The sequence below is a fragment of the Lathamus discolor genome, chromosome 1, assembly GCF_037157495.1.
Source record: "Lathamus discolor isolate bLatDis1 chromosome 1, bLatDis1.hap1, whole genome shotgun sequence".
NCBI lineage: Eukaryota > Metazoa > Chordata > Aves > Psittaciformes > Psittacidae > Lathamus > Lathamus discolor.
This window is the reverse complement of record NC_088884.1, coordinates 165,828,818-165,847,121: the sequence shown is the minus strand read 5'-3', so window position 1 is coordinate 165,847,121 and position 18,304 is coordinate 165,828,818. Positions and strand designations below refer to the sequence as shown.

The 18,304-nt window shown below is 70.2% G+C and overlaps 3 protein-coding genes across 10 annotated transcripts in view; 2 read left to right on the top strand and 1 right to left on the bottom strand.

Annotated features, from left to right (window-relative positions):
• The window catches only part of LOC136005664 (dedicator of cytokinesis protein 2-like), a 47,121-nt gene extending 44,341 nt beyond the window's left edge, over positions 1-2,780 (bottom strand). For all 3 annotated transcript variants that reach the window (XM_065663328.1, XM_065663338.1, XM_065663347.1), the window contains exons 1-6: positions 2,668-2,780; positions 911-994; positions 793-833; positions 547-602; positions 359-455; positions 143-291 (exon numbers count right to left, since the gene is read on the bottom strand). In XM_065663328.1, coding sequence (XP_065519400.1) covers positions 143-291; positions 359-455; positions 547-602; positions 793-833; positions 911-994; positions 2,668-2,710 — 470 coding nt within the window. In that variant the 5' untranslated portion in view covers positions 2,711-2,780. The remainder of the gene's footprint in view (positions 1-142; positions 292-358; positions 456-546; positions 603-792; positions 834-910; positions 995-2,667) is intronic.
• Positions 2,781-4,935: 2,155 nt separating this feature from the next.
• On the top strand, positions 4,936-11,535 carry DQX1 (DEAQ-box RNA dependent ATPase 1). The gene is made up of 12 exons (XM_065663316.1): positions 4,936-4,995; positions 5,460-5,768; positions 7,465-7,658; positions 7,839-8,214; positions 8,675-8,914; positions 9,164-9,263; positions 9,354-9,512; positions 9,661-9,852; positions 9,945-10,070; positions 10,441-10,631; positions 10,710-10,900; positions 10,986-11,535. The coding sequence occupies exons 2-12, from the start codon at positions 5,481-5,483 to the stop codon at positions 11,182-11,184; spliced, it is 2,256 nt and encodes a 751-aa protein (XP_065519388.1). The 5' UTR covers positions 4,936-4,995; positions 5,460-5,480; the 3' UTR covers positions 11,185-11,535.
• Positions 11,536-12,455: 920 nt separating this feature from the next.
• Positions 12,456-16,946, top strand: LOC136007459 (uncharacterized). 6 transcript variants are annotated; one of them, XM_065665340.1, is made up of 7 exons: positions 12,456-13,997; positions 14,320-14,389; positions 14,831-15,034; positions 15,673-15,781; positions 15,861-16,042; positions 16,122-16,270; positions 16,606-16,946. In XM_065665340.1, the coding sequence occupies exons 2-7, from the start codon at positions 14,320-14,322 to the stop codon at positions 16,765-16,767; spliced, it is 876 nt and encodes a 291-aa protein (XP_065521412.1). In that variant the 5' UTR covers positions 12,456-13,997; the 3' UTR covers positions 16,768-16,946. The 6 variants fall into 6 exon arrangements, with proteins under 6 accessions (XP_065521412.1, XP_065521409.1, XP_065521411.1 ...); XM_065665337.1 differs by having other exon boundaries at positions 14,826-15,034; XM_065665339.1 differs by having other exon boundaries at positions 14,826-15,047.
• Positions 16,947-18,304: the final 1,358 nt, after the last annotated feature.

The following is an 18,304-nucleotide window of genomic DNA, read 5'->3' as shown; positions in this document are numbered from 1 at the left end:
AAGAACCAGTGGCACCAGGCACTAGCCTCTGGCTTGGTGCCTTGCACAGCCACCAGCACGCTCACTGGCCCCCACAGGGCAGTGGGGACACTGCAGCAGAGGGGTGACCCCCAGTCCCCATCTGCCCCGTGCCCGCTCTCACTTGTTGCCGTAGTCGATCTTGCCGGCCACCTCCTTCTTGAGCTGCAGGAGCTCGTCCTTGGGCAGGGTTCCAGAGAGCAGCTGCGAGCGCCGCTCCATCAGCTCACACATCATCTGCCTCACGCGACCGTACCACTCCATGTGCCCTGCCTGCGGCAGCACCTGCGTCACCCCTGTGCCCCGGTGTCCCCAGGCCCCGCATCCCCCCGCTGCTCACCACATAGAGCTGCTTCCAGATGGTGGCCCACTCCCGCAGCGTGGTGGTGATCTCCTGCACCATGGGCATCTCGGTGGGGACCACGCTCTCTTCCGCCCTGGGGAGGGGCACAGGGATCCTGGAGCCCTGCGGCACCAGAGGTGGGCACCACCCCCCTTGCCATGCCTGTGCCCGTGCCCGGTACCTACCCCCTGCGCTCCACCACGGCACCCTTCAGGTGGATGAGTGAAGCCGGGAAGATGCCCTGGGGGAGCCAGAGCCATCAGCACCCACCCCGTGGTAGGAGATGGGTCGCGGTGGGTGCTCCCTGCACCAGGATCGGGAGTCCCACAGGGGGTCCCAGCCTGGCCATGCCACAGGGTGCCCGGTGCGTGTCCCCAGCAGGGACACCGCAAACACCGCCGTGCCTGCACCCCCCAGAAGCCCTCACCTACCCAGGCAGCCCTGTTCCTGAGCGAGTACCCGCGGTACCAGCCTGCCAGGGAGGGAAGGGGACGGTGTCAGCGAGGCTCAGGGTGCAGAGGGCAGGGTCGGGGGCAGGGAGCCCCTTACCCTCGGAGGCCTGCAGGATGTGCACCGTCTCCCCGATGTGCAGCGCGAGGTGATGCTCGCTCGTGCGGGGGAAGTTCCACACGGCTGCAGGAGAGGGGAAGGGAGTCATGGGGAGCCCCAGCTCGAACCCCCCCTCACCAGCACAGCCCCCCAGGCCCTGTGACAGTGTCCTTTGGTGCATCCCATGGGCAACCCCCCCACTGGGGGTAGCACCACCCCAGTGAGCATCGCTCAGCCCCCAGACACGGAGCAGGGTCCCAGCCCCACACGGACAGGGTGAGATCCCCAGGCAGGCACGGAGCAGGGTGGGAGGGACCCCGGTCTCTGCAGCACAGGGACAACAGGAGCGGGAGCGGAGCCTCGGGGCCGCTCCGGACGAGGCTCCGTGGGCTGCGCCCGCCGCTCTGTGCTTGCGCTGCCGCTGTTTGTGGCGGCGGGGACAGGGGCAGCTCTGCCTGGCGGAGCCAGGGCGGGCTTGGCCGCAGCACCGGGGGCTCAGTCCCGTGCGGCCGTGCCCGACCCCCCTGTGCCCACCCCCAGCCCCAGCCAAGGCCCGCTCATCCCGAGACACCCCCAGAGCCGCCGGGACCCTCGCTCTGGCCACAGCACACGGGGAGCACCGCGAGTCCTCCCGACCCCCTGCCCCTGGGACCAGCCCCAGCCCCCAGCCCCTTCCCACCCCCAGGCCCAACCAGGGCAGGATTCCACCAGGCACAAGCGGGACCCAGCCCCAGCGCTGCCCAGGACCCTGCGGGCTCAGCCCTGGCTCCGGTGCTGCCGCAGAGCATGGGGAAGGCACGGGGCGGGGGGGGGGGGGGGGGGGGGAACGGGCAGGGCACGGGCAGGGCACGGGAGCTGCCCCGGCCAGAAACGGGAAGAGGAACAGGGCTGCCACGGCCGGAGCGGGGCACGGGGAGCGAGTGCTCACACAGGACTGGAGTACGTTATAGAGGTGGCTCCGGGGTGCCCCAGACACCGCCTCGAGAGCAGCTCAGCCGTGTGCCAACAACTGCCTTAACGCACCGAGCACCCCTCGGGTGCAGGCTTCTGCCCCCCAGCAGCCTGAGCCCAACCCAGAGCTCTGCAGGGATCCTGCGCCACCCTGTCCCACAGCTCTGCCCAGCGCCGCTCAGCCCCACAGCTCCCAACAGCTCCTCATCCCACCCAGCACCAGCACCGCTCAGCCCCACAGCCCATCACAGCTCCCCATCCCAGCCAACACCAGCCTCGCTCAGCCCCACAGCCTCCCACAACATGCCGCAGCTTTCCATCCCACCCAGCACCAGCCCCACAGCTCCCCACATCCCACTCAGCATCAGCCCTGCTCCAGGGACATGAGTGCTGCCACCACCAGCCCTTCTCAGCCCCATGCCCTGGGTCCCCATCACCCACCCCATAGCCCCCCACTGGCCCCGGGGCTCATTCTTGCCCCAGCCCCAGCATCAGGGGCACACGGTCCCTTCCTGCACCCCGGCACCGGTCACCATCGCCCGACCACCATCACCTGTCGTGTCCCAGCCCACGGCTGCGGGGCCGCGGGGTCACTGTCAGCATCGCCCAGCCCCACACTCCTCCGGGGAGCCCAGAGCAGCTGTGGCTGCCCCATCCCTGGCAGTGCTCAAGGCCAGGTTGGACACAGGGGCTTGGAGCAAGCTGCTCCAGTGGAAGGGGTCCCTGCCCGGGGCAGGGGCTGGGGCTGGAGCAGCTTCAAGGTCCCGTCCACCCAAACCGGGCCGGGAGCCGCTGCCGTGACTCACCCACGCCGTACTTCTCCTCCTTGGTGGGCAGCCACGGGGCCATGGCCGGGGGCGAGCAGACCGGGCGCGGGGTGGCCGCGGGTGCCTCCCGCCGCCGCGCTGCTCCCGGGTCACGTGGGGCTCACCGGCTTGCGCAAACCTCCGGTTCCTCAGCGCACGGAGCGGGGCCTCCGGGCCCCCCCCGGACCGTGCTGGGTGATGGGGATGGAGCCCCCAGCGCCCCGCCAGGCATCCCCCAGGGCCTGGGCTCTGACGGGTCTCCGGTGCTGACCACAGGCTTTGATGGGGCTCCTGCCCCGGGTGATGCTGCTGCGCCGCGAGACCCTGCGGCTGAGCACCGCTGCCAGAGCCCGGCAGAGCAGGACACGGGGCTGGAGCGGGGAGCAAGAGCAGCTCCAGACAGGAAGCCCAGGGATCTCTGGGCTGAGACCATAGAATCCCAGACTGTGTTGGAATGGACCCTAAAGCTCCTCCAGCTCCAACCCCTGCCCCGGGCAGGGACCCCTTCCACTGGAGCAGGGGGCTCCAAGCCCCTGTGTCCAACCTGGCCTTGAGCACTGCCAGGGATGGGGCAGCCACAGCTTCTCTGGGCACCCTGTGCCAGCGCCTCAGCACCCTCCCAGGGAAGAGCTTCTGCCTAAGAGCTCAGCTCAGTCTCCCCTCGGGCAGGTTCAAGCCATTCCCCTGGGCCTGCCCCTACAGGCTCTTGACAGAAGTCCCTCTCCAACCACACTGCTCTGGACGAGCGCTGCTGGGACATGGCCTCAGCCTCCCCACCCGGAGATGCCCCCTCCCATCCCTCGGTGCACAGGGCTCAACGGTGCACGAGGCGGCGGGGTGCACGGCAGCACCCAGGGCTCTGGGTACCGGTGCCCAGCCCTGAGCTCTTGGCAGCACCGGGATGGGGAGTGAAGCAACGGTTCAGCATCGACCACTTCCTTCCTCCCGCCGGCTGCACAGCCGCTCGCCACGGGGACCGGATGCTCGCCCCGCGCCAGCCCTAGCTGGGCCCTTTCCCCCTACACGGCCTCAGGAGCCCCGGCCCCCAGGACCTGCGCTGGCCGGGCTGCTGCTCTCCCATCTGCATCAGAGCCTTGAGGCAGCATCAGGATCCTTCCCTGTGCTGACCCCCCACCCAGCCCGAGCCTGCTCCTCAGGCTGGCTCCAGAGCAGAGCTGCTCCAGCCCTTTCAGCAGCTCCGTGGCCTCCTCTGGCCTCGCTGCAACAGCTCCACGTCCCTCTTGTGCTGCTGCCCCAGGGCTGGAGCAGGGCTGCAGAGGGGGTCTCCTCATCACACAGCAGAGGGGCAGGATCCCCTCCCCGAGCTGCTGCTCCCGCTCTGGGGGTGCAGCCCAGCACACGGGGGGGCTCTGGGCTCAAGCGCTCACTGAAGCCGGGTCATGGGGAGCTGCTCCTCACCCAACACCCCCAAGTCCTCCTCCCCAGGGCTGCTCCATCCCTTCATCCCCCAGCCTGGGTTTGTGCTGTTGATTGCCCTGACCCAGGGACAGGACCTTGCACCAGGGTTGCTGCAACTGGAGCCGGTGCGAGGGACAGTGGGGCAGAGCTGTAACCGGTAACCGCAGCCAGGCCCAGAGTGTCCCTTCCCGCCGGCAGCCGGGGATCCCGGACAGCTCCCAGCGGCTTCCGGCGCCGAAGTCCCGGGGCCAGCCAGGAACCGCCCGGTCCCCGCCAGCTGCCCCCGCGCCGGCGGGAGCGCCGTGCCCGGCCCGGGCCGTTGCCGGTCTGGCAGCTCCACCTGCCGGCCCCGCCGCCGCACGCCGGGAGCCACCGCGAGCGGAGAGCGCCCGCTGCGGGCGTGGGTCCCGGGCACCGGCTGTACAGCACCGGCACCAGGGCGCTCGGACCGGCAGGGGGATGTCCAGCATCGGAACTGGGATAACCGGACCGGCACCGGGACGCTCGGCCCGGCACTGGTATGCCCGGTACCGGGTTGCCCCTCACCGGCACCGAGATGCCCCGCACGGGGATGCTCGCAGAGGCACCAGGATATCCCCGCACCCAGGGCCGGGCCGCGCACCGGGACCGCGGCGGAGGAACGGCGGCGGGGGCGCGCGCCCGGCGGTAGGGCTCGGTGCGGGCCCGGTGCGGGCTCGGTGCGGGCTCGGTGCGGGCTCCGAGAGCGACCCCGCCGGGATCGGACCCATCCGGTCACTCCGACCCCACATGCACCGGGTCGCGCGTCCAACAGCAGTTGGGCTCCGCCCCTCGACGCTGATTGGCTGCCTCGGGCAGGGCCACGTGACGGCGGCGCCGTCACCTGACCGCCTCCCGAGGCTGGGCCCGAGGCGGCGGGGGCGCGCGCAGGTAAGCGGTGGCCGGGACGGGCCGGAACCGGAACCGGAACCGGAACCGGAGCTCGCGATTGGGGGGGCAGCCCCGGGGCACCCGGTCCCGACCCGTCCGGTCCCGGTGCTCTGTGCCAGCCCCGGTCCGTTCCTCACCACTGTCCCCCCGGCCCGGCCCGGCCCGTGCCGTTCTGTCCGTCTGCCGGGACCGGCCCCGGGCTGTCCGCCTGCCTCCGAGGTGTCCGCGCTGCCCCGCTCTCCTGCCCGGTTCCCGTTCAGAGCCCGTCGCGGTTCCCCACCTGCATTCCCCTGGTCCCCGCACCCCAGCCGGGTTCCCTGCCTGGTCCCCTGTGCCCCGCAGGTCCATCCCCCCCCCCCGGTGTAACGGGCCGGTGGCCAGCACCGGGCTCCTCCGAGGGACGCGGGCGAGGAGGGCTCAGCCCCGGCCCGTCCTTGCCCCGCTCCACCTCCCCACCCCTGCAGCCTCGGCGCCGTGTCCTCGCCATGGCCGGCAACGGGGCCCCGGGGTCCGCGCCCCGGCGGAACGGCCCCGGCCCCGCGCTGGAGAAGGAGGAGGACGAGGAGGAGGAGGAGCCGGCGCTGGGCTGCGGTGGCGACCTGGAGGTGAACCCCTACGATGGGCTGCCCTTCTCCTCCCGCTACTACGAGCTGCTGCGGCAGCGCCGGGACCTGCCCGTCTGGACCACCAAGTACAGCTTCATGGAGCACTTGGAAGGCAACAGCGGCATCGTCCTGGTGTCTGGGCCCCCCGGCACCGGCAAGAGCACCCAGGTGAGCAGGGCCGTGTTGTGGCGCTGCGTGGTGGGACCCCGGCACAGGGATGCTCTGCCCGTGCTCCTTCCCCCATGGCATCATCTGGCTTGGGGGCATGGGGGGGTGTGAGGTGCCACAGGCGCCGTGCCCAGCAGCGTGCCCCACGGTGAGCCCGGTGTGGGGCTGCTGCAGAGCCTGGCAGTGCCAGGATGTGCCAGAGCAGGTGCTGGGGCCCCGGGCAAAGCCTTGGCACGAGCTGGGAGCAGGGCACGGCACCGGGACCGGGACGTGGCTGCAGGGCCGGGGTGCTCCCGGGAGCGGGTTCTGTTGACAGCCCGGGCGCGGCGTCGGAGACGCCATCAGGCAGACTTTGGCCAGGGAGGGATCTGCTGGGAGCTGCCGGAGCCGCGGGGCTGGGTGCGCGCTGAGTGCTGCGTGGCAGCCGCCAGGCTCGGGGCTGTGGGTGTTGGCTCCAGGGCCCTGTGCCCAAACCGCCTCCCTTGGGTGTGATCCCGTGGCACCAGCCAAGCACAGGGTGCCGGATTTCAGGACTAAAGCCTTTGTGCAGGGCTTGAGCTGCCTTCGGGACATCCCTGCTGTGCCACGGTGCCCTGAGCAGCCCAGGGGGCACGGCTCCATCCATGCAGAGCAGCTGATCCCACACGTTGGTGCCCCAGCACCCCTCAGACGTGATGTTCCCACCCAGAATGGGAAGAGGTGATGCACAGGCCAGGTCCCTTCCCCATTATTATGGCCAAGAGACACCCACATGGCCCTGGGACCATCCTGCACCGCCTGGAGGGTGCTTGGGCAGTGGCTGCTTCTGGGTGCTTCCTGCCCCATCCCTCACGTGGGGTTTCCTGGGACACTCTGTGATCCCTCTGGCCCCATACAAGGATGCTCAAGCCCCTGCCCTAGACCTGCAGCTGCTGCAGGGTCTGGGTCTCGTGGAGCTGGCCACTGACACTGCCCAGGACAGGCACATTGCTCCACTCCAGCTCCATCCATGCTGGTTATAGCCGAGCATGGTGACCTGCACCGTGCCCTTGTCCAGCCCGCTGCTGCTGACCACAGGTTAAAGCACGTTCTGAAGGACGTGGGGAGGGCCTGGAGGCTCTGCTCTGCTCTGCTCTGCTCTGGCTGAGCTGGTGGCTTTGGCCACATGCACCCCCAGCCGTGTTTTCCCTGGGGAGGTGGAGGCAGAGCTGTTGTCCCATGTCCTTAATGTGAGAGCCGGGGCCATTGCGTGCTGTAAGGCGGCAGAAAGCTGCAGGCATGGGGTGAGGAGGTTTGGGGGCTCATTTGCAGGTTGTTGGGTGCAGAAGTGACAATAACAGAGAGGGGAAAGTCCTGCCTGGACTGTTGGGTGCTCCTGGATGGCCCCAACAGCCAGATCCCTGGGGACCGCCCTGGGTGACGGACTGGAGTAGGTGTCCTAGAGCAGCTGTGGCTGCCCCATCCCTGGCAGTGCTCAAGGCCAGGTTGGACACAGGGGCTTGGAGCAAGCTGCTCCAGTGGAAGGGGTCCCTGCCCAGGGCAGGGGTTGGAGCTGGAGGAGCTTTTAAGGTCCCTTCCACCCAAACCAGACTGGGATTTAAATGACACAGGAGCACAGCGGGCGCTGCTCCGTGATGAGGGTGGGAAGGGAACGTCCCGGTGCCCGGGGCCGTGGCCGCGCTGCCCCGGTCCCTCAGCAGCGTCCTCCCCCCTGCAGATCCCGCAGTGGTGCGCGGAGTACGCCCTGTCCCTGCAGTTCGCCCATGGGCTGGTGGCCTGCACCCAGCCCCACAGCCTGGCCGCCCTCAGCCTCTCCCTGCGCGTGGCGGACGAGATGGACCTGAACCTGGGCCATGAGGTGGGCTACTGCGTGCCCCACGAGGACTGCTGCACCACCGAGACCATCCTCAGGTACTGGCCCTGGGGCCTGCGCCGCGGCACCAGTTACAGCACGCTCTAATCCTGCTGAGCGCCGGCTGCAGGGTAATCCCTTAATCCAGCCTGGCCTGGTTGGGAGGGCCGGGGGGGGGCTGGTGGCTGCAGGGGGACACGGTGAGTGCCGGGTGTCACTGACGGGGCGGTCCATGGCAGGTACTGCTCGGATGAGATGCTGCTGCGGGAGATGACGTCGGACCCACTGCTGCGGCAGTACGGGGTGGTGGTGCTGGACGAGGCGCAGGAGCGCACGGTGCCCACGGACGTGCTGCTGGGGCTGCTCAAGGACGTGCTGCGCCAGCGGCCCGCGCTCAAGGTGGTGGTGGTCACCTCGCTGGCCATGGAAGAGCGGCTCCGCGCCTTCTGCGGGGACCCCCCCGTAGTGCGGGTGCCGGCGCACGGGGACCCCCCGGTGCTGCTGTACCGGGACCCGCCGGCGCGCGACCGCATCACCGCTGCGTGCCAGGCAGTGCTGGGCATCCACCGGCGGCAGGAGCCTGGCCACATCCTGCTCTTCATGGCCAGCGAGCAGGTGGGGGGCACCATGGCATGCAGGGGGTGCTCTGTGACATGGGGCAGGGGAGGGTCTGGGGACAGGACCAGGGGAATGGCTTTAACCTGCCAGAGCGGGGAGAGTTGGGTGAGGTGCGAGGCAGAAGTTCCTCACTCTGAGGGTGCTGGGACATTGGAAGGGGTTGAATGGAGAAGCTGTGGCTGCCCCATCCCTGGCAGTGCTCAAGGCCAGGTTGGACACAGGGGCTTGGAGCAAGCTGCTCCAGTGGAAGGGGTCCCTGTCCGGGGCAGGGCTTGGAGCTGGAGGGGCTTTAAGCTCCCTTCAACCCAAACCATGCTGGGATTCCATGACCCCTCTCAGCTGTGTGTGGGGAGCCCCAGGGATGCAGGAGCTGCTGGGGTTAAGCTGCAGGCGCTGGGCTCTGCTGTGAAGGGTCCCTGCAGGCGCAGGGCCCCGCTCAGCTCTGTGCCCATCCCAGGAGATCACCGACGTGTGCAGTGCCCTGCGGAGCGAGGCGGCCGCGCTGCACCCGGGGCTGGGCCCGTTGCTGGTGCTGCCGCTGCACCCCGGCGTGGGCCGCGCCGCGCAGAGGCTCTACGAGGGGCTGGAGGAGGGCGGCCGCGAGCGCCGCGTCGTCGTCAGCCACGGGCTGGCCGAGGCCTCCTTCTCCATGGGCGGCATCCGCTTCGTCATCGACACCGGCCTGGAGCTGCGCAGCGTGAGGAGCGGGATGGCATGGCATGGCATGGCATGGCATGGCATGGGAGGTGGGGACAGGCCATGGTGATTCTGGGGAGGGAACAGCATGAAAGCATTGGTCTGGGTCATCTGCTCAGTGCAGACCCAGGCTGGGGGATGCTGTGCAGGGCACGGGACCTGGCCCAGGCCTTGGTGGCTGCAGCACCAGGGTGGAGGAGCAGGGGGGGCTCCTCTGTGCCGGTCCCTCCTCACCTTCCCTGTGCTGCAGGTCTACAACCCGCGCATCCGGGCAGAGTCCCAGGTCCTGCGGCCCATCAGCAAGAGCCAGGCACAGTCCCGCATGGAGCGAGCCGCCGGCAGCCCCCCGGGTGAGACCTCAACGTGCCCAAACCTGGGGGGGCTCCATCCCTGCGGGGGTTCCGGCGCTGCCGACGCAGGCTCACGGCCCCTCTCCCCAGGCACCTGCCTGCGCCTCTACTCAGAGGCCTTCTACGAGCAGCGGCTGCCGCCCAGCCCCGCGCCCCACGTCAGCGAGACCAGCCTCAGCCGCCTCGTGCTGCTGCTCAAGCGCCTGGACATCGCCGACATGGGCCAGTGCGACTTCCTCGACCGGCCAGGTACTGCCCGGGGCTGGCGGGGACCGGAGCCGTGGCCACGACCCTGCCTGCAGCCCAGCTTGTCCTGGGGAGGGGCTGGAGGGTCCCATGGGTGCAGGAGGAGGATGGGGGGTGCTGCGTGGTGCTGCAGCCGCTGACCCCGCCGCAGCCCCCGAATCGCTGATGCAAGCCCTGGAGGACCTGGATTATTTGGCCGCGCTGGACGACGACGGGAACCTGTCGGAGGTGGGGATCATCATGTCGGAATTCCCGCTGGACCCTCAGCTGGCCAAGGCGCTCATCGCGTCCTGCGAGTTCGACTGTGTGGAGGAGATGGTCAGCCTGGCCGCCATGCTCACCGGTACCGTGGGGGGGGGCTGCAGCCCCCCCGGGCCAGCGCTGGCGGGGGCGGTGCTGGGGACCCATGGTGACATTCACTCTGCTCCATCCCAGCCTCCCCCTGCTTCCTGCCGCCTGCCACGCACATGGAGGAGGCTGTGGCCATGCACCGCCGGGCCCTGCTGCACCCAGACGGAGACCACTTCACCCTCATCAACATCTTCAACGCCTTCCAGCAGCGTGAGTGCGGCGCTGGGGTGTCCTCAGCTCCCCCCCTCCACGTCCCTGCCTCACCCTTGTATCCTGAGTCCCCTGCTCCTTTCGGGACTGAGCCCTGCAGCCACATTTGTGACCCCTCCAGTGCCCACCCCAGCTGTGGGAGGGTTCGAGCCTAGGGCCCTCCCCTCTGGTCACTGTCCCCTCTGCGTTGAGGGGATGCAGTCTATGGGGGCTGCAGCGCCTGGTTTCATGGCCCAGGACCGCCCAGCCCAGCCAGGCCACCCGCTGGGGTCTCTTCTTGCCCAGCCACGTCCCCAGGGTGCTGAACCTGTTCCCGTGGTGCTGTCCCCATTGGTGCTGTCCTCACTGTCCCCACGGTGCTGTCCCGCAGATGAGGCGGACGAGGGCTGGTGCCGCAAGCACGCAGTGAGCGCAGCTGCACTGCGGCTGGCCGGCATCGTGCGCGCGGAGCTGCTGGAGGTGATGCAGCGCATCGAGCTGCCCGTGTCCCCCCCCGCTTTTGGCACCGACGCCAATGTGCGCAACATCCAGAGAGCCCTCATCTCCGGATACTTCCTCAAGGTGGGACAGGGGCTGTGGGGTCCAGCTGCGGGACAGGGGGGTCGTTCCATCCCCGCTCCCATCCCATGCGCTCCGCAGGTAGCCCGGGACATCGACGGCTCCGGCAACTACGTGATGCTGACGCACAAGCACGTGGCCCACTTGCCCCCCGCCTGCTGCTACCTGCTGCGGCAGCCCCCCCGGCGCCTGCCCCCGTGGGTGCTCTACCACGAGTTCACCATCTCGCAGGACAACTGCCTGCGCGTGGTCTCGGAGATCCAGCCCCAAATGTGAGCGCTGGGGGATGAGGACCTGGCCCCGGAGCGCGGCGGAGCCCTGGGACCCCCCGGGTCACTCCTTGTCGCTGTCCCGCAGGCTGGTGGCGCTGGCACCCCAGTACTACCTGAGCAACCTCCCGCCCAGCGAGAGCCGCGACCTGCTCATGGCGCTGCGGGAGGACGTGGCGGCTGCGGAGGACGCGCCGGCGGTGCCCACGCCGCTGGGACCAGCGCCCGGCGGCGGGGATGAGGATGAGGACGAGGACGAGGACAAGGAGGTGTGTGTGCTGCAGTGAGCCGCAGCCGCCGGAGCCCAGCGTCGGGGCTGCCTGTGCTTGGCCGGGGCCCCGGGGAGCGGGGAGCCCCGGAGGGGGCCGCGGTGCTGACCCCATCCATCACCGGGAGGTACGGGCCGGGCTGCGGCTGCCGCTGCAGCAGCAGCACCGCGGGCACCGGCCCCGGCCCCGGGACAGAGCCCGGGCCGGGGATCGCCGGCCCCGAGGAGTCGTGCAGGGAACCCCCGGCTCCATCAGCCCGCGTTCTCCGGGGGCTGCCGTGGGGCTGGGGCCGTCCCGCGCCCCCCGTACCGGGAGAGCAGCGCCAGGGGCCGCTCGTGGGTCTCTCCTGTATAAAGTTCCGCGACCTTTGCTGCCGGCCTCGAGTCCATCCCCGCCTCCCGGGGCCGGGTCCCGCAGCCCGCACCGGGGCTTTCTGACCGTGCGGCGCCCCCGCCGCCTCCGCCGCGGGCGCTGACTCGCCGAGGGCAGCCCTGGCCTTTGCCCCGGGTCTTCCCCGCCGCGGGCGCGGTTCTTCTGCAGAACCGGAGGGGAAGCTGCGGCCGCGGGTGGGTGGGAGCAGGAGGTGCGCCCGGTGCCTGCGGCCGGTGAGCACAGTCAGTGCCTGCATCCAGTGTGCGCGCAGCCAGCGTGAGCATCCAGCGTGAGCATCCCGTGTGTGCACCCGGAGACTGCATCCAGCGTGAGCATCCAGCGTGTGCATCCCGTGTGTGCACCCAGAGACTGCAGCCAGCGTGTGCATCCCGTGTGTGCACCCCGGTGACTGCGTCCAGCGTGAGCATCCCGTGTGTGCACCCGGTGTGCACACCCAGTGACTGCACCCAATGTGTGCATCCAGTGTGAGCATCCAGCTCCTGCTCCCTGGGACCGGGTGAGAGTGCTCTGCCACAGCGAGGAGCCCACATCCCTCCCGAGGTCCCCTTCAGCTTTCCAGCAGCCATAGAATCACAGAATTGGACTGGCTCGTGTTGAAGGGACCTTAAAGCTCTTCCAGCTCCAACCCCTGCCCCGGGCAGGGACCCCTTCCACTGGAGCAGCTTGCTCCAAGCCCCTGTGTCCAACCTGGCCTTGAGCACTGCCAGGGATGGGGCAGCCACAGCTTCTCTGGGCACCCTGTGCCAGCGCCTCAGCACCCTCCCAGGGAAGAGCTTCTGCCTAAGAGCTCAGCTCAGTCTCCCCTCGGGCAGGTTCAAGCCATTCCCCTTGGCCTGGCTCTACAGGCCCTTGGCCCAAGCCCCTCTCCAGGTTTCCTGCAGCCCCTTTAGGCACTGGAGCTGCTCTCAGGTCTCCCCTTCAGGAGCCTTCTCTTGTCCAGGCTGCCCCAGCCCAGCTCTCTCAGCCTGGCTCCAGAGCAGAGCTGCTCCAGCCCTCGCAGCAGCTCCGTGGCTTCCTCTGCCCTCACTCCACCAGCTCCACATCCCTCTTGTGCCTGGATCAGGACTGCAGGGGGGGTCTCCCCATCACACAGCAGAGGGGCAGGATCCCCTCCTTGAGCCGCTGCTCGCGCTCTGGGGGTGCACCCAGCACACGGGGGGGTGGTCTGGGCTCAAGCGTTCACCAAAGCCAGGTCATGGGGAGCTTCTCCTCACCCAAGTCCTTCCCTTCAGGGTGCTGCATCCAGTCTCCCCCAGGCTATTTGATGTGGAGGTTGTGCTGACCCAGAGCAGGACCTTGCCCTTGGCTTGGCTGAGCTCCACGTGCTCCATTCCTGTCCTGGGTCACATCACCGGGGCCAAGGGCTGAGCTCCTGCCTGGGGGCTGGGACCCCATCACAAGTGCTGTGCTCTGGGTGCTGAGCTCCAGCCCTGCCCCAGGATCAGATCCCCGCTGCCGTGGGTGCTGCATCCCACCAGCGCCCCCCCCGCAGCCCACACATCGGACTTTGCTGTTCCAGGGAAGGGGCCTGGAGGCTCCGTGGCCCTGTCCCTGCCGCAGTGCCTCGAAGGTCACCCCTGCCCCGCAGCCTCCTCCGAGCCCGAGCTTCCCCTTCGCTTTCTAGGAACCACAGAACCGGAGTGGCTGGGAGCAGCGGGGGCAGCTCACACCTCCCTGCCCGGGGCTGCCTGCCCCACACTGGGTCTGTCCCGTCCCCTCGCCCCACACCGGTGCCCGGTGCCCAGCCGCGGGGAGCGGAGATTCCCCCCCCCCAATCCCTCAGCCGTGCGGAGGAGCAGGCAGGGGGCTTGTGGGGACAGGAAAGAGGAGGCTGGGGGCTGTGGCTTCCTCTGTCCCCGCATCCCTGTCCTGGAACAGCATCCCATGGGATAAGTGGCCGGAGCAGCCCTGGGAGGGGAGGGAAGGGGTGAGACACCCCGAGTCCCTGCAGTTACCGGTTCCTCCCCTGGGGACCCGTCACAGCCCCAACGGCCAGAGCCTTGCTCCGCGCTGGACCCCCGGGGCAGGCGCTGTTGGACCCCGGTGGTCCCTTCCGCACACTCCAGGCCCTCCTCCCGCCGTGCCTGGGCTGTGGACCCTCCGCGCGGCACGGGGCGATGGGCACCCCCGCTCCGGGGGTCCCTGTGCGAGCTGGGGTCACCCGGGGCTCCGGGGCCAGCGCTGCCCCCGCGCCCAGCGGCTGCCGCTGCGGACCCGTCCTCACGCCCCGCGGTGCCCCGGCGGCCGCCGCCGGCTCAGCCCCCGGCCCCGGAGCGGCTCCACCCGGAGCGGGTTTTCTCCTTTCTCCTCTTCTGAGAAGCGCGGCTGCGGTTTGGCCGCACCTTGGGGAGCCCCGCGGGGTCCCGGCTCCCTATAAACCGGCCGCGTGTGCCCCCGGCCCAGGCTGAGACCCCGGAGCAGCGCACGCAGGGGGAGAGGTGAGAACGGCGCGAGGTGCTGGGGGTACCGGGGGTACCGGGGGTACCGGGGGTACCGGGGGTACCGGTAATGCTGGAGGTTCTGGCGCTGCAGCCCAGGCTTAGGGCACCGGGGGACAATGCAGCCCCTGCTTCGGGGGCACCCAGTGGGGCTGCAGTGGGAAGGGTTGGGGTGTTCCGTCAGTGGGGCTGCCCCACACTGCATCGCTCGCCAGGGGCCGCGGGGTCCTGCTGCCCGCACCCCAGCTCGACCTGCTCCTGGGGTCCGGCTGACACCCCCGGCATGGGGCTGCCCTTCCCCTTCCCTCCTTTCCCTCCTCAGATGCTGGTGCTGGTGGGGCTGGTGCTGAGCCTCGCTCCTGCGGACTCCCTGAACGCCTTCCCCCCAAAGTGTGAGTCCTGTCCTGGCGGAACGGGGGGGGCTCGGAAGGGAGACACCTGGGGGGGTGTGGGTGCAGGACCCACACAGCAGCTGGAGTGAGCAGGGAGAGCCCATATTCCGCATCGCACATCCCTCTGATGTGGGGCGACACGAGCCTGGGTGGGAGCAGCTCTTCTGGTGTGGTGGGGGGTTAGAGGGTGGGCATGGGACGTCTGGGGGGTGGGAGCTGCGTGATGGGGCCGGGGGACGGATGTGGGGTGCAGAAGCAGGGCGGGGATGGACATGGGGTCATGGGGCAGAATGCGGACCACGGGGAGGGATGGTCCCTGATGGACCTCTGACACGGTGTGCCAGGACAAGGGGGCACCGGCCCCATCGTGGTGTGGGGGACGAGCTCCCCCCACCAGGGCCCTCCTCTGAGCCCAGGCTCTGCCTCTCCTCTCCAGTTCAGGTGGGGAAGCTGAATGGGGACGTGGTGGTGAAGTGCAGCACCGCGGAGCAGAGCGTGACCTGGACGCAGAATGGGGAGCCGGAGCCCATGGCCGAGCTGGTGGCCGAGGGTCGGACCCTCACGATCCTCGGCTTGGACCTGCCGGCCGCGGGCAACTACAGCTGCTGGGCCGGGGGTGTCCTGCTGGACTCCATCTACGTGGTGGTCAGCGGCACCCGTGCGTGCGGCCGGGCTGGGGGGCGAGATGGGGGTGATGGGGGTGATGGGGGCGATGGGGTGATGGGAGCGATGGGGTGATGGGAGCGATGGGGTGATGGGGGCGATGGGGTGATGGGGGCGATGGGGTGATGGGGGCGATGGGGTGATGGGGGTGATCGGAGCGATGGGGTGATGGGAGCGATGGGGTGATGGGGGCGATGGGGTGATGGGGATGATGGGAGCGATGGGGCGATGGGGGCGATGGGGGTGATGGGAGCGATGGGGTGATGGGAGCGATGGGGTGATGGGGGCGATGGGGTGATGGGGGCGATGGGGTGATGGGGATGATGGGAGCGATGGGGTGATGGGAGCGATGGGGTGATGGGGGCGATGGGGGCGATGGGGTGATGGGGGCGATGGGGTGATGGGGGCGATGGGGTGATGGGGGTGATGGGAGCGATGGGGTGATGGGGGCGATGGGGTGATGGGGGCGATGGGGGCGATGGGGGCGATGGGGCAGGGGGATGCAGGGGGCTGGGGTCAGGCTGGGCACCAGGAGATGCTCGTGGATCGCGGGTGCTGGGCGGGGCAGGAGCAGCCTCCCGGCCCCGTGCAGCGCCCGAGCTTCCCCTCGGCCCCGCCAGGCGAGGAGGGGATGGACGTGTCCTGCCAGGCCGAGTCCTACCGCGGCTCCTTCCGCTGCTCCTGGGCCGGCCCCCGCTCCGCCGTGTTCCGCGCCCGCCTCACCCTCAGGTGCGTGTCCCAGGGACCCCAACCGGCCCCATGGCCCCGCGGCCCCTTTGTCCCCCGGCCTCACGCTGCTCCCCCGCAGCGATGGCTCCCTGGGGGAGTGGGTGCCCGCGTCCCGCCGCCGTGGCCGGTTCAACGCCAGCTTCGTGGACCCCTTCTTCTGCCCCTTCGCCGAGGAGCTGCGGCCGCTGCGGCTGCAGCTGGAGGGGCTCTCGGACACCTCCTACATCAGCTTCTCCAGCCACTTCTTCATCCGCGACATCGGTGAGCGGGGGCCCGGGGGGGGCCCGGGGGGCGGCCCGGGGGTGGCTGCGCCCGGTGCTGAGCCCCGCTGTGCCCGCAGTGCGGCCCGACCCGCCGCAGGAGCTGGCCGTGCAGCGGCGCGGGGACCATCTCCACCTCGCCTGGGCCCCCCCGGCCTCCTGGCCGCTCCCCCGGTCCTACTTCGCCCTCCTCTACCGGCTGCAGTACGAGCTCCCCAACGGCACCCAGGTAACCGCGGGGGGCCCTGGCCAGCGCGTCCCTGCGTGTGCCCCCCGGTGTCCTCGCTTTCCTGCGCCCGCCCTGTCCCCTTCCCATCCCACCCTTTCCCACCCTCCCCATTCCCACCTGGGCTCTTCCTTCCACCCAGGGGTGCCGTTAGGAACAGGGGCTTGCAGGGGCTCAGCAATGGCCCCCTCCCCACTGTGCTGCTCCTCTCCTCGGGGTCAGCCCCGGCTGTCCTCGGCTCTGCCCACACCAAGCAGCGGCACCGCTGGGGCCGGGGCCGTGCCGGTGTCCCCCGCCCCGGTGTCGGGGCGCCGTGGCCACATCCTGACCCCTCGCAGGCCGACAAATACGTGGAGGGCGAGGAGGAGACGTGGCTGCGGGACGGTGCTCAGCGGGTGCGCATCAGCTGCCGGGACCCCTACACCAGCCCCGCCTGGAGCCCCTGGAGCCTCTGGCATGGGACCGGGGCAGCCCAGCAGCACCGGCTGCGAGCGCTCTGAGCCCACCAAGGGCACCCCGAGCCCTCACACCCATCCCCTGCCCCACTGCACCTCCGTGTGCCCGGGGGCGTGGGGGCACCCCAGGGTGGCAGCGGCCAGCACCCAACACCGACCTCCTGGCCTCTTGGAAGAGGGTTTCTGCCTCTATTAAAGACTGGCCTTGGCTTTCCCACCATAAACCCCATTGGTCTCTGTGTGGGGTGGTGGGTGCCCCGGCCCCATGGCCCAGGCAGGGCTCCTGTGCTCAAGGTGCCCAGGCTGGCCCCTGCCCCATGGGGGTCACAGGCCTGTGCCAGGCCCCCGCTGCCCCACAGCTCCCGGACGGTCCCTGCTCCCGTCAGTGCTGGGCTCGCCCATAGGGTCAGTACCCACGGCTGAAAGCAGGCGTGTAACACACGTGTGCAAGCGTGTTCCAGCCCGTGTCAGTGGCCATCCCCATCCCTGGCCAGAAAAGGTCCCCAAAACCTTGTCCCACTGGAACACATGGGCACTCCCAGTGCAGGGTCCCAGGGCAGGATGCGGCCATGGTGGGGTGTCAGGATCCACTACCAGCACTGGGGGGCCCTCAGCTCGCACCGGGGCACAGGCCCCCTCACCCCATGGGATGCCCAGCCCGGGGTGAGGGGCTGCAGCCAGGCGGGATGGGGTCAAGACCCCGCATCCAAGCAGCCCAATGGGACACGGCCGCAGCACCCTCGGACCCCAACAGTGCAGGGGGTGCCCGGGGTGCAGCTCCCTCACAAACGGGCCTGCTCCGGGTGATGCCACGGGGCTTTATTGACACGGGCCGGGGCCCCCCAGCCCCGCTGCTGCTCCGGAGAGGCTGGTGAATGTGCGGTCCCGCGGGGGCTGGGGGGCCCAGGGCTGGGGGACGGGAGCCCGGGGATCCCGCGGCACGGGGGAGGGGGAGAACGGGGCCTCCGGGGGTCCCGAGGGGTCCCGAGGGGCGAGTGGGGGCTCGGGGGACCCCGAGGTGCAGAAGTCCGGGATCGGGGGCCCGGGCTCCAGTCACGGCGGCCCCAGCCCGCCCAGGCGCAGCTCTTCGCCCTCCAGCATCTCCCTGCAGAGGGACAGGCCCGGGCTGAGCCCCGCACCCCCAAGACCGCCCTGTCCCCGTCCCCCCTCCGCGTACCGGTACGCGGCGATCTCCGCCTCCAGCGCCATCCGCAGCCGCAGCAGCGCCGGGTACTCCCGCAGGCACCGGAGCATCTCCGCCTCCGCCTCGCTGATCTCCCGCTCCAGCTCCGCCACCCGCTCCTGCACCGGAGCCGTCAGCAGCGCCCGGGACCCCCGGCCCGAGACCCCCCCGCACCCCGACACGACCCAGACCCCGACACGAGCCCCGCTCCCGGCCCCCGCCGGCCCCACAGACCCCAAGTCGAACCCCGGACCCGCCCCCCCCCACCCCGGGACCCCGGACCCTGGTCCCCGCCCCGGACAGACCCACAGACCCCGGCCCGACCTCGGGCCCCGACCGATCTCTGCACCCCGCTCCCAGCCCCACCCGACCCCCCCCTTCCATACGAATCCCCAGCCC